At 48.1% G+C, this 15,185-nt stretch overlaps 1 protein-coding gene across 1 annotated transcript in view; it reads left to right on the plus strand.

Annotated features, from left to right (window-relative positions):
* myt1la (myelin transcription factor 1-like, a) overlaps positions 1–15,182 on the plus strand; it is a gene marked incomplete at its 3' end in the record, with an annotated part of 51,920 nt that extends 36,738 nt beyond the window's left edge. Inside the window, exons 8-14 of the mRNA XM_076993128.1 lie at positions 674–1,663; positions 3,666–3,800; positions 4,650–4,740; positions 11,890–11,997; positions 12,484–12,704; positions 14,315–14,371; positions 15,094–15,182. Of these exons, the coding sequence (XP_076849243.1) occupies positions 674–1,663; positions 3,666–3,800; positions 4,650–4,740; positions 11,890–11,997; positions 12,484–12,704; positions 14,315–14,371; positions 15,094–15,182 (1,691 nt within the window). The remainder of the gene's footprint in view (positions 1–673; positions 1,664–3,665; positions 3,801–4,649; positions 4,741–11,889; positions 11,998–12,483; positions 12,705–14,314; positions 14,372–15,093) is intronic.
* Between the last annotated feature and the right edge of the window lie 3 nt (positions 15,183–15,185).

The following is a 15,185-nucleotide window of genomic DNA, read 5'->3' on the forward strand; positions in this document are numbered from 1 at the left end:
ATTTCTGGCTCTAGAAGCAGAGCACCTCATCCTCTGCTTAGCCTCGCAGTCTCACCCTGCCGTGTCCCAAATACAAGCAATACTAAAATCCCTAAAGGAGAAAGAGGAGATTTCCGGAGCTGCCCGCGCTGCTTACATGTCACTGCACAAGAAAAAAAACATTCCATATGGTATATTTAGTGTTGGATGCATTTGCACACAGATATTTCTGAAGGTTGTGGTCATTAGCACTGAGAGAGGGAAACTTTCTTCAGAAAGGAGTTTTTGTGACACTCAGCCGGGGATCAGTAAGTTTATACTAGGCCGTTTTCAGTCATGGTGCATTCGTGCCCATTGGTGTCATGGATTTGCCTTTGACGTAAAGTTAAAATGCAGTTGTTTGTGAAATGGTAATTAACATTCAGACCCACTCAGATCTTGTTGACGTGAAGGCACGTATCCTCCTTTCTGTGTGCTCTACGCTCAGCTACTGTAACTCAGGGGACCTTGACATTTCATTTGTGAACATATTGAGGTACATTTAAGACAAATGGCGTCAGTTCCTTCAAGAGAGGATAGGTTCTGTTCCATTTTCATGAGAGCTCTCTTGAAGAAAAAAAAATGAAGAGAAATTAAAATATGTAAAAATACCCTTATATACTTGTATATTATTTATCTCATTCTCTGTCATTAGAGAAAAACTATTCCAGTTGTGGACAATCAAAGCCCAGTCAGATGGTTGAGAAAGACAGTAACAACAATAACAACCCAAACAACGAAGAGTACGAGAACTACGACGAGCTGGTGGCCAAGTCGCTCTTGAACCTGGGCAAGATAGCGGAAGACGCGGCCTACCAGGCCATGACCGAGTCGGAGATGAACAGCAGTTCCTCCAACAGCGGCGAGGACGAGGACGATGACGATGACGAAGGGAGCGAGCGGGGCGGGCGGAAGGGTGAGCTGAGCGTGGACCTGGACAGCGACGTGGTCCGCGAGACGGTGGATTCGCTCAAGCTGCTGGCCCAGGGCCACGGGGCCGTGCTGCCCGACGACGGCTACCCGGACGAGGGGTCCGCCGGCGAGGGCCCCGCGACCCTGGGCCACCCCGCCGGCCCGCCGGAGGAGAACGAGGAGGGCGTGTGCCTCAGCAGCCTGGAGTGCCTGCGGAACCAGTGCTTCGACCTGGCGCGCAAACTGAGCGAGACCCAGGGGCCCGAGCCGCACGTGCCCCAGCACCCGGGCGAGCACCACTCGCACACTCCGCACCTCCAAGCGCTGCACCACGTGCCCCGCTACGACGCCTGCCAGCAGCTGGAGCCCCAGAGGCCCCTGGAGAGGAACTATTCGGACATGGTGAACCTGATGAAGCTGGAGGAGCAGCTCAGCCCGGCGTCCCGCGCCGGCTACCCGGGCGGTTGCGGGCAGGATCACGACGAGGACACCACCTCGGTGGCCTCGGAGCGCTCGGACGAGGCCTTCGACATGACCAAGGGCAACCTGTCTCTGCTGGAGAAGGCCATTGCGCTGGAGTCCGAGCGGGCCAAAGTGATGCGCGACAGGATGGCGTCGGACCAGGTCGCGGTCCGGAGGGACCACCAGCATAGCCCCAGGCTGAGCGGCGGCGCGGACGAGCGCAAAGCCAGACTCCACCACGATGGGGCGAAGAGAGCCTACTACCCCAAAGGTAAAACTCACCCACCCAGGAGCAAACACTTCAGACTTAACCCCAGAGATGAGTGCTATGCTGTTGTCAACCGTGGCTGTGAGGTTTCAGATTCCAGGCGAGACGGAGCGGTCTAGGGTAGAGCGCCCGCGAGATTGTGCTGCCGTCCCTCACCCTGCTTCTGCAACGATCTTTTTTTTTTTTTTTGCGTTCGGTTTTAGCCTCCGTCTCCGTGTGGCTTTTCCGACACGTTGCGCAGTGGCGTGTGTGCCAACCGCAGGACTCCTCGAGTGGGACAGACGCGTTGTTCCGGCTGTTCCCAGACACTCAGATCGCCGTGGCAATGACAGCGGTAGCGGCAGCAGAGGCTTATGTTGTTAAAATAGGCCTGCGTGGTAACATCAGAGGTTCGCCTTGTCAGGCATGAGTAATGGCAATCTGCACGGCCCGTTAGGACAGCAAATCTCATCTGCGGGACTCTGTCCACGGCCTATTTCTCCAAATCCACTTCGATTCACACCCACCGCCCCTGGGAGAGAGCCATCCGCACTACGTGCTCTTATTATTATCTATAAGAATCTGCCAGACTGTATCAGCATAACACTCCATAGAGGGTCGTTACGATGCTGAGAAGGGGTGTCATCCCTGTTCACCTCTCCATACTGCCCAACACAATACATGTCTGCTCTTTCTTTCCTCCGTAGCTTGGCAACCTGCTTAGGTCATGAAGCTTGCAGTAATAGCCAGGTAGTGTGGCTATTAGTTGAGCTGTTTTAGGGACCTATTTTCTACAAATTCCTTCTCTTCATATGAAATTACCATCATTTTAGCAAAGTTACTTGTGGCTTAGTTAGTTACTTGTAGAGTAGCTAATATAGCGCTTTAAACCTATATTAATATAGCACTTCAAACATATGTTAATATAACACTTTAAACCAATATTAATATATCACTTTAAACCTATATTAATTTAGCACTTTAAACCGATATTTAGGACATGGTGCTTCATCTTTTGGAGTGAGCTCGCTGTTGTAACCTATGGAGGCACATTCAGGCAAGATGTGTAGTTCCAATTAAGGTTCACTTTTTCTTGGAAAATTTAACACATCGTCTCAGTTTAACAGTTAAAGAAGTAAAAAAAAAAAAAAAACGAAATCTAGTGAGAAACACTTGATTACCGCTGTGCGTTAAAGAAGCTGGTTCTGATGCATTTAATGCTGGCCCAGATCCTGATGCCACAGATCTGTGTCCTGTGTAGTAGGGAGAGGGGCTCCACTACTGGTGTGTACCCACACGGCCTTCATCAGACCCAGGCTAGCCGGCCAGGGAGTGCCCCCTGGCTATGCTGTCACAAAAGCGAGAAGCCTTGAACCATTTGCTATTCAAGCCAGAACTAAGACCGATGCCCTTGTGTACCGCCAGCGCCGTCTATAGATTTGGACGTGCGGCTTGTATAGACCTCAGCGAACTCATTTCAGGGGCCACTAGCTGGTGCCAAGCTTAAACAGAACCTTAAAAAATGTAACGCAGGCCAAAATTCTGCGGAAAGATCGTTGTTTCCTGGCACACCGTGAGTGGATTAGATCCTAAATCTGCCACCAAGGCTTAGCTTTGTGGTCACCCGCTGCCCCATTACCCACTCTCCTAGCCAGGACGGGGATTTGCCAAAAATGGTCTGATACTGGTACCAGTGTAGGCGGTTGGTAAGCTTGGACATTTCCCCGAATATACTAATAAATTGAAACTGCGTGGCGTTTTAAGTAACTAACAGATATTTCCATAGTTGAGTTCACGAAGCAGATTTGCAGCGTAGGTTCAGTCCCTTATCCTTCCAGCGTCCTGCAGAAGCGTCGGTGACGGCCTAGCTGCGCTACCGTGTCCCAAAACCACAAAAGACGTGAAGCTGTATTTACCGTGATATCGAGAAACGGTTGCAAAAGAAGCATTTTTTTTACTGGACTTATTTGACGTTTGGGGAAGCAGGCACATAACGAGACGTGTGAATGCTTTCTTTCATGCGAAGATTCCTCGAGGGCTGAGAAAAAAGAGAGCAAGTGCCCCACCCCGGGGTGTGACGGCACAGGTCACGTCACCGGCTTGTACCCGCACCACCGAAGTCTGTCCGGCTGCCCCCACAAAGACCGCGTACCACCAGAAAGTAAGACCGCCCGAATCACATTTGTACGCTGGGCTTCGCTCTCGTTGATGTAATTACACCTCCAAACAGCATGAGGGCGCTCTCGAGTCTTTTTTTTTGAGGTAGGACAGGGCTCAGTCAGCAGGAAGGCCAGCACACCATTGCTGCTCTTCCAAACTACACTGAGAACAGGCTGAAGTGCCTGGGAATAACATCCTCTCAGATCATTATTTATTTTTTATTTGTTTGTTTGGTTGCGTTTTGCAACATATATGCTTACTGTGTTTATTTGTATAGTGCAAAGGCAAGTTCACCCAATTATTCGAAATTCTAACTGCTTGTTTCACATAATATTATTTTTTGAGTAGATTCAAAAACGAACCCGGTCTGAACATTTTACATTTAGTGTAATGAGTGACATTTTGAATAAATTGGCAAATGTCTTCTTCGAGGGGTTAAAATAAAGAGAAAAAAACATCTCTTCCTTGTGATGGAAGCTTCTCTTCGAGCAGCAATTCCACATCTAGTTGCATTTTAATTCCATTTCTCTGCCATTATGAATAAAGCCCTTTGCTAGCCGTTCCCCGAGCTTAGCATACAGCAGTAGGTGTAGACCTGCTACCAGATCGCGTTCTGTTGCATGCTAATAACACGTCTCCCTCTCCTTTACCGCATGCTGTCCTTCCTCTGCACTGCCTGATCTTTCTCTGTCGCTGTTGTCATCGTGAATGCCATGCCTACTATTTTCAGCCGGCTAACACCGAGCTAATTCAGCTGAACACTGAAGGCTCTCTGTTTTCACCTTGGGTGCTCCTAACCTACACTGTCTCTTACACTGTCTCTGGCCTTTTCCTGTCTGTCTTTCCAAAGTTCTTGCAATGCATGAGAATGTTCTAAAGTGCCCCACGCCTGGTTGCTCGGGACGCGGCCACGTTAATAGCAACAGGAACTCCCACCGCAGGTGAGTGGCTGCACCTGGGCTGGGCGGGGCTGGGGGAGCCACGCCCCTTCAGCCTCGCAATCTGTAGGGGGGGGGGTGGGGGGGTGGTGTTAGGAAGCATTGCTCTTTGGGTGGAGGTGGGAGGGAGAGGATGAGGGGTGTGTGTTGGAGTTGTGTAACCTGTTAGGAGAGCTGAGCACACAGATGGGCTTGTAATGCTTGAGCCTTTACTACTAAAGTCACTGCTGTTGATTTTGAGTTGATTTTTTCCCTAAATATGACAATTTTGTGTGCCAAACATACGTCAATAACGTTTTTTTTTTTCATTGTTAATTTTAGTTAATACTTTCTAAATGTTATTTCAGGCAAAAGCAATAGTAAAATTAATTAATACTGTTTTGTGTGTGTGTTTGTGTGTGTGTGTTTTAAATAAATCTTAAGGCCATATTCTTAGCTGAAATATCTGGCGTCTTACAATCTACAACCAATTTTGAGCACCATAATTATTCTATTATTAAGCAGTTATAAAGGACCAGAGCACTAGGGAGAACCTGCGCTGTCTCCTCCCTGGCACGCTCGCGAGCCACGCTCACGCTCACGCTCGCACGCGCTCGCACGCACTCGCGTTCTCCATGTGTCTCCTGCTCACGCGCAGCTCTGATCTCCCGATGTCGCAGACGCAGCCTCGCATGGCGTGTTTCCCCCTCGCAGACGCTGCAGGCCATGTTATATGGAACAGCTCCGGTGGGACAGGCTCACAGCCACAGTGCAGGCATTAAACAGGTCGAGATGAGGAAAACAAAACACGTGAAGGGGGAGGGATCACTCGCACCGAATATATATATATATATATATATATATATATATATATATATATATATATATATATATATATATATATGCTGATCTTCTGGTAGTCATAGCAACTTGGCGTACTGACAACGGTCCTTCTCTCTGCCTGTCACCACATTTTTGTCACCAGCTAGGCAAAGAGGCGTGAACGGCAGGGCTCTGATTCGCAGGAGTTTCAGGCGTGTGTGAAATTGCACGGCTGTAGTTGATGTGCCCTTGTGCCACATCGCCCGGTTCGTTTTGCTTTTAAAACATTTTTTCTTGTTTTTGGGAATGATGGAAGCGTGTGTGTTTTCTCGTATGTGAGTGTGTGTGTGGTCATGTTTTGGGAGAGATTGTGTTTTGATCAAGAAAAGGGAAAAGCTCAAAATTATAGCATGCACGGGAATGTGAGATGTGTTAGTAGTGGTGTAGAGGGTGGTGTGGGTGATGTTTTAGTAGTGGTGTAGAGGGTGGTGTGGGTGATGTGTTAGTAGTGGTGTAGAGGGTGTTGTTGGTGATGTGTTAGTAGTGGTGTAGAGGGTGGTGTGGGTGATGTGTTAGTGGTGTAGTGGGTGGTGTGGGTGATGTGTTAGTAGTGGTGTAGAGGGTGGTGTGGGTGATGTGTTAGTAGTGGTATAGAGGGTGGTGTGGGTGATGTGTTAGTAGTGGTGTAGTGGGTGGTGTGGGTGATGTGTTAGTAGTGGTGTAGAGGGTGGTGTGGGTGATGTGTTAGTAGTGGTGTAGTGGGTGGTGTGGGTGATGTGTTAGTAGTGGTGTAGAGGGTGGTATGGGTGATGTGTTAGTAGTGGTGTAGTGGGTGGTGTGGGTGATGTGTTAGTAGTGGTGTAGAGGGTGGTGTGGGTGATGTGTTAGTAGTGGTGTAGAGGGTGGTGTGGGTGATGTGTTAGTAGTGATGTAGTGGGTGGTGTGGGTGATGTGTTAGTAGTGGTGTAGATGGTGGTGTGGGTGATGTGTTAGTAGTGGTGTAGAGGGTGGTGTGGGTGATGTGTTAGTAGTGGTGTAGAGGGTGGTGTGGGTGATGTGTTAGTAGTGGTGTAGTGGGTGGTGTGGGTGATGTGTTAGTAGTGGTGTAGAGGGTGGTGTGGGTGATGTGTTAGTAGTGGTGTAGAGGGTGGTGTGGGTGATGTGTTAGTGGTGTAGTGGGTGGTGTGGGTGATGTGTTAGTAGTGGTGTAGTGGGTGGTGTGGGTGATGTGTTAGTAGTGGTGTAGAGGGTGGTGTGGGTGATGTGGGTGATGTGTTAGTAGTGGTGTAGTGGGTGGTGTGGGTGATGTGTTAGTAGTGGTGTAGTGGGTGGTGTGGGTGATGTGTTAGTAGTGGTGTAGTGGGTGGTGTGGGTGATGTGTTAGTAGTGGTGTAGTGGGTGGTGTGGGTGATGTGTTAGTAGTGGTGTAGAGGGTGGTGTGGGTGATGTGTTAGTAGTGGTGTAGTGGGTGGTGTGGGTGATGTGTTAGTAGTGGTGTAGTGGATGGTGTGGGTGATGTGTTAGTAGTGGTGTAGAGGGTGGTGTGGGTGATGTGTTAGTGGTGTAGTGGGTGGTGTGGGTGATGTGTTAGTGGTGTAGTGGGTGGTGTGGGTGATGTGTTAGTAGTGGTGTAGTGGGTGGTGTGGGTGATGTGTTAGTAGTGGTGTAGAGGGTGGTGTGGGTGATGTGTTAGTAGTGGTGTAGTGGGTGGTGTGGGTGATGTGTTAGTAGTGGTGTAGAGGGTGGTGTGGGTGATGTGTTAGTAGTGGTGTAGTGGGTGGTGTGGGTGATGTGTTAGTAGTGGTGTAGTGGGTGGTGTGGGTGATGTGTTAGTAGTGGTGTAGAGGGTGGTGTGGGTGATGTGGGTGATGTGTTAGTAGTGGTGTAGTGGGTGGTGTGGGTGATGTGTTAGTAGTGGTGTAGTGGGTGGTGTGGGTGATGTGTTAGTAGTGGTGTAGAGGGTGGTGTGGGTGATGTGTTAGTAGTGGTGTAGTGGGTGGTGTGGGTGATGTGTTAGTAGTGGTGTAGTGGGTGGTGTGGGTGATGTGGGTGATGTGTTAGTAGTGGTGTAGTGGGTGGTGTGGGTGATGTGTTAGTAGTGGTGTAGTGGGTGGTGTGGGTGATGTGTTAGTAGTGGTGTAGTGGGTGGTGTGGGTGATGTGTTAGTAGTGGTGTAGAGGGTGGTGTGGGTGATGTGTTAGTAGTGGTGTAGAGGGTGGTGTGGGTGATGTGTTAGTAGTGGTGTAGAGGGTGATGTGGGTGATGTGTTAGTAGTGGTGTAGAGGGTGGTGTGGGTGATGTGTTAGTAGTGGTGTAGTGGGTGGTGTGGGTGATGTGTTAGTAGTGGTGTAGTGAGTGGTGTGGGTGATGTGTTAGTAGTGGTGTAGTGGGTGATGTGTTAGTAGTGGTGTAGTGGGTGGTGTGGGTGATGTGTTAGTAGTGGTGTAGTGGGTGGTGTGGGTGATGTGTTAGTAGTGGTGTAGAGGGTGGTATGGGTGATGTGTTAGTAGTGGTGTAGTGGGTGGTGTGGGTGATGTGTTAGTAGTGGTGTAGTGGGTGGTGTGGGTGATGTGTTAGTAGTGGTGTAGTGGGTGGTGTGGGTGATGTGTTAGTAGTGGTGTAGAGGGTGGTGTGGGTGATGTGTTAGTAGTGGTGTAGTGGGTGGTGTGGGTGATGTGTTAGTAGTGGTGTAGAGGGTGGTGTGGGTGATGTGTTAGTAGTGGTGTAGTGGGTGGTGTGGGTGATGTGTTAGTAGTGGTGTAGTGGGTGGTGTGGGTGATGTGTTAGTAGTGGTGTAGTGGGTGATGTGTTAGTAGTGGTGTAGTGGGTGGTGTGGGTGATGTGTTAGTAGTGGTGTAGTGGGTGGTGTGGGTGATGTGTTAGTAGTGGTGTAGAGGGTGGTATGGGTGATGTGTTAGTAGTGGTGTAGTGGGTGGTGTGGGTGATGTGTTAGTAGTGGTGTAGTGGGTGGTGTGGGTGATGTGTTAGTAGTGGTGTAGTGGGTGGTGTGGGTGATGTGTTAGTAGTGGTGTAGTGGGTGGTGTGGGTGATGTGTTAGTAGTGGTGTAGAGGGTGGTGTGGGTGATGTGTTAGTAGTGGTGTAGAGGGTGGTGTGGGTGATGTGTTAGTAGTGGTGTAGTGGGTGGTGTGGGTGATGTGTTAGTAGTGGTGTAGAGGGTGGTGTGGGTGATGTGGGTGATGTGTTAGTAGTGGTGTAGTGGGTGGTGTGGGTGATGTGTTAGTAGTGGTGTAGTGGGTGGTGTGGGTGATGTGTTAGTAGTGGTGTAGAGGGTGGTGTGGGTGATGTGTTAGTAGTGGTGTAGTGGGTGGTGTGGGTGATGTGTTAGTAGTGGTGTAGTGGGTGGTGTGGGTGATGTGTTAGTAGTGGTGTAGTGGGTGGTGTGGGTGATGTGGGTGATGTGTTAGTAGTGGTGTAGTGGGTGGTGTGGGTGATGTGTTAGTAGTGGTGTAGTGGGTGGTGTGGGTGATGTGTTAGTAGTGGTGAAGTGGGTGGTGTGGGTGATGTGTTAGTAGTGGTGTAGAGGGTGGTGTGGGTGATGTGTTAGTAGTGGTGTAGAGGGTGGTGTGGGTGATGTGTTAGTAGTGGTGTAGAGGGTGATGTGGGTGATGTGTTAGTAGTGGTGTAGAGGGTGGTGTGGGTGATGTGTTAGTAGTGGTGTAGTGGGTGGTGTGGGTGATGTGTTCGTAGTGGTGTAGTGAGTGGTGTGGGTGATGTGTTAGTAGTGGTGTAGTGGGTGATGTGTTAGTAGTGGTGTAGTGGGTGGTGTGGGTGATGTGTTAGTAGTGGTGTAGTGGGTGGTGTGGGTGATGTGTTAGTAGTGGTGTAGAGGGTGGTATGGGTGATGTGTTAGTAGTGGTGTAGTGGGTGGTGTGGGTGATGTGTTAGTAGTGGTGTAGTGGGTGGTGTGGGTGATGTGTTAGTAGTGGTGTAGTGGGTGGTGTGGGTGATGTGTTAGTAGTGGTGTAGAGGGTGGTGTGGGTGATGTGTTAGTAGTGGTGTAGTGGGTGGTGTGGGTGATGTGTTAGTAGTGGTGTAGAGGGTGGTGTGGGTGATGTGTTAGTAGTGGTGTAGTGGGTGGTGTGGGTGATGTGGGTGATGTGTTAGTAGTGGTGTAGTGGGTGGTGTGGGTGATGTGTTAGTAGTGGTGTAGTGGGTGGTGTGGGTGATGTGTTAGTAGTGGTGTAGTGGGTGGTGTGGGTGATGTGTTAGTAGTGGTGTAGAGGGTGGTGTGGGTGATGTGTTAGTAGTGGTGTAGAGGGTGGTGTGGGTGATGTGTTAGTAGTGGTGTAGAGGGTGATGTGGGTGATGTGTTAGTAGTGGTGTAGAGGGTGGTGTGGGTGATGTGTTAGTAGTGGTGTAGTGGGTGGTGTGGGTGATGTGTTAGTAGTGGTGTAGTGAGTGGTGTGGGTGATGTGTTAGTAGTGGTGTAGTGGGTGATGTGTTAGTAGTGGTGTAGTGGGTGGTGTGGGTGATGTGTTAGTAGTGGTGTAGTGGGTGGTGTGGGTGATGTGTTAGTAGTGGTGTAGAGGGTGGTATGGGTGATGTGTTAGTAGTGGTGTAGTGGGTGGTGTGGGTGATGTGTTAGTAGTGGTGTAGTGGGTGGTGTGGGTGATGTGTTAGTAGTGGTGTAGTGGGTGGTGTGGGTGATGTGTTAGTAGTGGTGTAGAGGGTGGTGTGGGTGATGTGTTAGTAGTGGTGTAGTGGGTGGTGTGGGTGATGTGTTAGTAGTGGTGTAGAGGGTGGTGTGGGTGATGTGTTAGTAGTGGTGTAGTGGGTGGTGTGGGTGATGTGTTAGTAGTGGTGTAGTGGGTGGTGTGGGTGATGTGTTAGTAGTGGTGTAGTGGGTGATGTGTTAGTAGTGGTGTAGTGGGTGGTGTGGGTGATGTGTTAGTAGTGGTGTAGTGGGTGGTGTGGGTGATGTGTTAGTAGTGGTGTAGAGGGTGGTATGGGTGATGTGTTAGTAGTGGTGTAGTGGGTGGTGTGGGTGATGTGTTAGTAGTGGTGTAGTGGGTGGTGTGGGTGATGTGTTAGTAGTGGTGTAGTGGGTGGTGTGGGTGATGTGTTAGTAGTGGTGTAGTGGGTGGTGTGGGTGATGTGTTAGTAGTGGTGAAGTGGGTGGTGTGGGTGATGTGTTAGTAGTGGTGTAGAGGGTGGTGTGGGTGATGTGTTAGTAGTGGTGTAGAGGGTGGTGTGGGTGATGTGTTAGTAGTGGTGTAGAGGGTGATGTGGGTGATGTGTTAGTAGTGGTGTAGAGGGTGGTGTGGGTGATGTGTTAGTAGTGGTGTAGTGGGTGGTGTGGGTGATGTGTTCGTAGTGGTGTAGTGAGTGGTGTGGGTGATGTGTTAGTAGTGGTGTAGTGGGTGATGTGTTAGTAGTGGTGTAGTGGGTGGTGTGGGTGATGTGTTAGTAGTGGTGTAGTGGGTGGTGTGGGTGATGTGTTAGTAGTGGTGTAGAGGGTGGTATGGGTGATGTGTTAGTAGTGGTGTAGTGGGTGGTGTGGGTGATGTGGGTGATGTGTTAGTAGTGGTGTAGTGGGTGGTGTGGGTGATGTGTTAGTAGTGGTGTAGAGGGTGGTGTGGGTGATGTGTTAGTAGTGGTGTAGTGGGTGGTGTGGGTGATGTGTTAGTAGTGGTGTAGAGGGTGGTGTGGGTGATGTGTTAGTAGTGGTGTAGTGGGTGGTGTGGGTGATGTGGGTGATGTGTTAGTAGTGGTGTAGTGGGTGGTGTGGGTGATGTGTTAGTAGTGGTGTAGAGGGTGGTGTGGGTGATGTGTTAGTAGTGGTGTAGATGGTGGTGTGGGTGATGTGTTAGTAGTGGTGTAGAGAGAGAGTTTCTGTGTGTGGTACAGCCCTGTTTGGACACACTCGTCCTCTCTGATGAGACTGCAGGAGCCGGCGTGAGCATCTCTCTCTGGTGCTAACCATCCACAAATGCCCAGCAGATAGCTGCAAAGCCGCCTTCATGCTGTACAACTAGGCCATAGGAAATGCATAATTTATACATAAATATCCCTTTGTACCCTGCACACACACACACACACACACACACACACACAATGGTTCTACAAATGCTCGGTGTCAGTGGGAATTGGATATTACCAAGAATGGTCTTACTCTGACTGGCTCAAACTCACCCTTTTCGCTTATATTAAATATTCCTTTGAATCTTCAGTTTTTTAAATGTGTATGTGAGCGGATGTGCATGCCTGAGTGTGTGTGTGTGTGTGTGTGTGTGTGTGTGTGTGTGTGTGTGTGTGTGTGTGTGTGTGTGTGTGTGTGTGTTACTGGAGAGAGCACTAACACTGTAATTATTGCCATGCTGGTGTTGCAGTCTCTCTGGATGCCCCATAGCTGCTGCTGAGAAGATGGCGAAGGTCCAGGAGAAGCAGCAGTCGTGTGATGGCCCCAAGTCCAACCAGGCCTCCGACCGCGTGCTGAGGTAGTGCACCACCCTCTGCTCCACCGCTGCACTGTCCCTCCACTAGGATGGCTTACTTCACCCAGCAAAAATACGTCTGATGCACACACGGACAAATACCGTATATGTAAATACGTAGGCGTTGCTCCCAGCATTGACCGTGATCGCGTTTTATTGCATACAGATGTTTAAAAAGCAGAAATCATGTGATGTGATTTCACAGTTTATTGGGATTTAGATTTGTTAGTCACAAAGTACTGGTCTTGGAAACAAAAAAAGTCTAAGGGCATAGATTGATCCGAATAACATTATCCAGTTAACTCGTTAAGTCACTTGAGAGTGACGTGCTAAGACTTACAGGATAGCTGTATGGATCTGAAAGCATATCCTGAAAGTACCATTTCACACCTAGCTTGACTTCAGTTCCAGTTAGCGTGGCCTTGCATCAGTTCCAGTCATGCCCAGGCCGGGTTTCCTCCCCCCGTCTCTGTCGATGGTATCTTCCAGGCCTATGTGCTTTGTGAAACAGCTGGAGATCCCACAGTACGGTTACAAAAATAACGTGTCTACCAGCACGCCCCGCTCCAACCTGGCCAAGGAGCTGGAGAAGTACTCCAAGACCACTTTCGACTACGGCGGGGGCTACGACAGCCAGTCACATGGCTACAGCAAGCGTTCCCTCGTCCAGAAGAACCACGGACGTGATATCTCGCCCAGGGGCTACGATGGTGAGTGCGAGCTCTTTATCAGAATGTAACCTTTTAGCCATTACCATGGACCATGTCAGGGCACCCCACAATCCGTCTGGTGGGGGTCTCCGTATTACGGCTCTGCCAAGACCTCTAGACATGAATGGCAAGTTCACAAAAGCATTGGACTGAGGTGTTTTGCCCGGAGTTGGAAAGTGTCCCAGATTGATCTGGTGAGCTGCAGTGAATCTAGTGCCAATTCAGCAGCGCTGGTCCATTTGTTTTTTGCATCCTGTTGACCGTTTCAGAGCAGTGAAGGGTATCGCTGCCAAGATGGTTTCTGGCCTACAAGAAAATGAGCTTATGCGTCTCAGTTGAGTGGGTTTTGTGTGGCTACCCGAGATTTTGGGTGAAGGGATGATCTTAGAGGTAATCTGTGTTCCATTTCTCTATCTGGAAGACTAGCTAAAGATGTCAAACAGTTTTTTATGAGAGATTAACAGGTTGGAAATGCTTAACAATGAGAAGATCCAGGTCCCATCCTTGAGTTCTTCAGTTTGGGGATTTCTTGCACTATTCTCTTCATGTATATATTGAATACTTTTATTAATCTACTATATTTCTCAGCATTTTCTTTTCTGACTAAAGTCAGATTCCCTGTATGGGAAAACATTCTTGGCCAACAAATGAATTCTGATTCTGATTCAAACATATTCAGTGTTTGGTTTCTACTGCTTTCTAGATCAGTCAGAGAGCTTTAGATATTTAACCTTGGCGTAACTCAAGAGAAGCCTTTCTTATCTCCTTTGGCTTCCGTATTTGAAATGAGCTTCTGTTCCTCATCTCTGGATATCTTCAAAGGCAGAATGGAACAAGCAGAAACCAGCAGCCCCAGTCAGGGCTCTGGGATGATCTGCTAACTTCTAGAAGGTTCTTTAGCAGGTTTTCTCACATCCGCTGTAAGAAATGGACTGGCTCACGATCAGCTTGTCCAGTGACGTCTGAATCAGCAAGCTGGAATTCTTGGATAAATTGTCCGTTGCCAGGGGATGCATGCTGATTTATTTATTTATTTATTTATTTTGCATTTGAGTTTTATTTGAGTTCTCTTGGTAAAGTGATTCCTGCCTTCACATTTTTTTCAGATCAAAGGTAAGTGAGAGAGCTTCATAAGCTTAAGGTTTCTTTGCATGACAGTAAATGGTGTAAATGGATGTACCCCGTGAGAAGGTTGTTCGACACGTGTGTTTTGGACACATAATATATTGTATACGTCTATAGACAATTTTGATTTGCATTGTCCTTGACAGGTAAAACTAAGCCTATTACCCTAACTAGAATTATACCATATTATCTTCCATTTTTACAGCAACTGCTTGTTCATAGTGTAATAATAGATATTTTTCCTGTGGTTTTTATGGTTTATTCTTCATAAGAGTATTTTGTTTTTTTCCTCATGATTTTCTCTGCTGAGGAAAATGCTTTTAGTGAAGGTCTTATATTTTCTCTTATAACAATGTGTAACCCTGTTTTTGAAATGTAAACACACTGTCACACTGCTCTCTCTCTCTCCCTCTCTCCCTCTTTCTCTCTCTCCCTCTCTCCCTCTACCTCTCTCCCTCACTCTGTCTCTTTCCTCTTTCTCTCAGACTCATTTGCTCTCAGCATTCATCATGGAACATCAGATCATCCAATAAGCGAGTCTTGTAGGTGTCTATATATCTGCCTATATGCCTGTCTATTGATCTATCTATCTATTTGCCTATATATCTGCCTATATACCTGTCTATATCCTATATATCTGCCTATATCCTATATATCTGTCTATCTCCTATATATCTGCCTATATACCTGTCTATCTCCTATATATCTGCCTATATACCTGTCTATATCCTATATATCTGTCTATCTCCTATATATCTGCCTATATACCTGTCTATATCCTATATATCTGCCTATATACCTGTCTATATCCTATATATCTGCCTATATACCTGTCTATATCCTATATATCTGCCTATATACCTGTCTATATACCTGACTATATATCTGCCTATATGCCTGTCTATTGATCTATCTATCTATTTGCCTATATATCTGCCTATATACCTGTCTATTTATTTGCCTATATACCTGTCTATCTCCTATATATCTGCCTATATACCTGTCTATATATGTCCTATCTATCTATCTATCTATCTATCTATCTATCTATCTATCTATCTATCTATCTATCTATCTATCTATCTATCTATCTATCCCATTTCTTTATATGTTTTCTGTCATTCTACTGTTAATCTGTTTACCTGTGTGGGTAGGTACACCTACATTCTTGCATACATCACCCTATATCGAGTGTGTGTGTGTGTGTGTGTGTGTGTGTGTGTGTGTGTGTGTGTGTGTGTGTGTGTGTGTACGTCCACAACAGCAGCCAAGCGCTACTGTAAGACCTCCAGTCCAGCCAGCAGCACGACGAGCAGCTACGCTCCCAGCAGTGGCAGTAGCGGCAGCAGCCTGAGC

This window comes from Brachyhypopomus gauderio, unplaced genomic scaffold (assembly GCF_052324685.1).
Source record: "Brachyhypopomus gauderio isolate BG-103 unplaced genomic scaffold, BGAUD_0.2 sc104, whole genome shotgun sequence".
Lineage (NCBI taxonomy): Eukaryota > Metazoa > Chordata > Actinopteri > Gymnotiformes > Hypopomidae > Brachyhypopomus > Brachyhypopomus gauderio.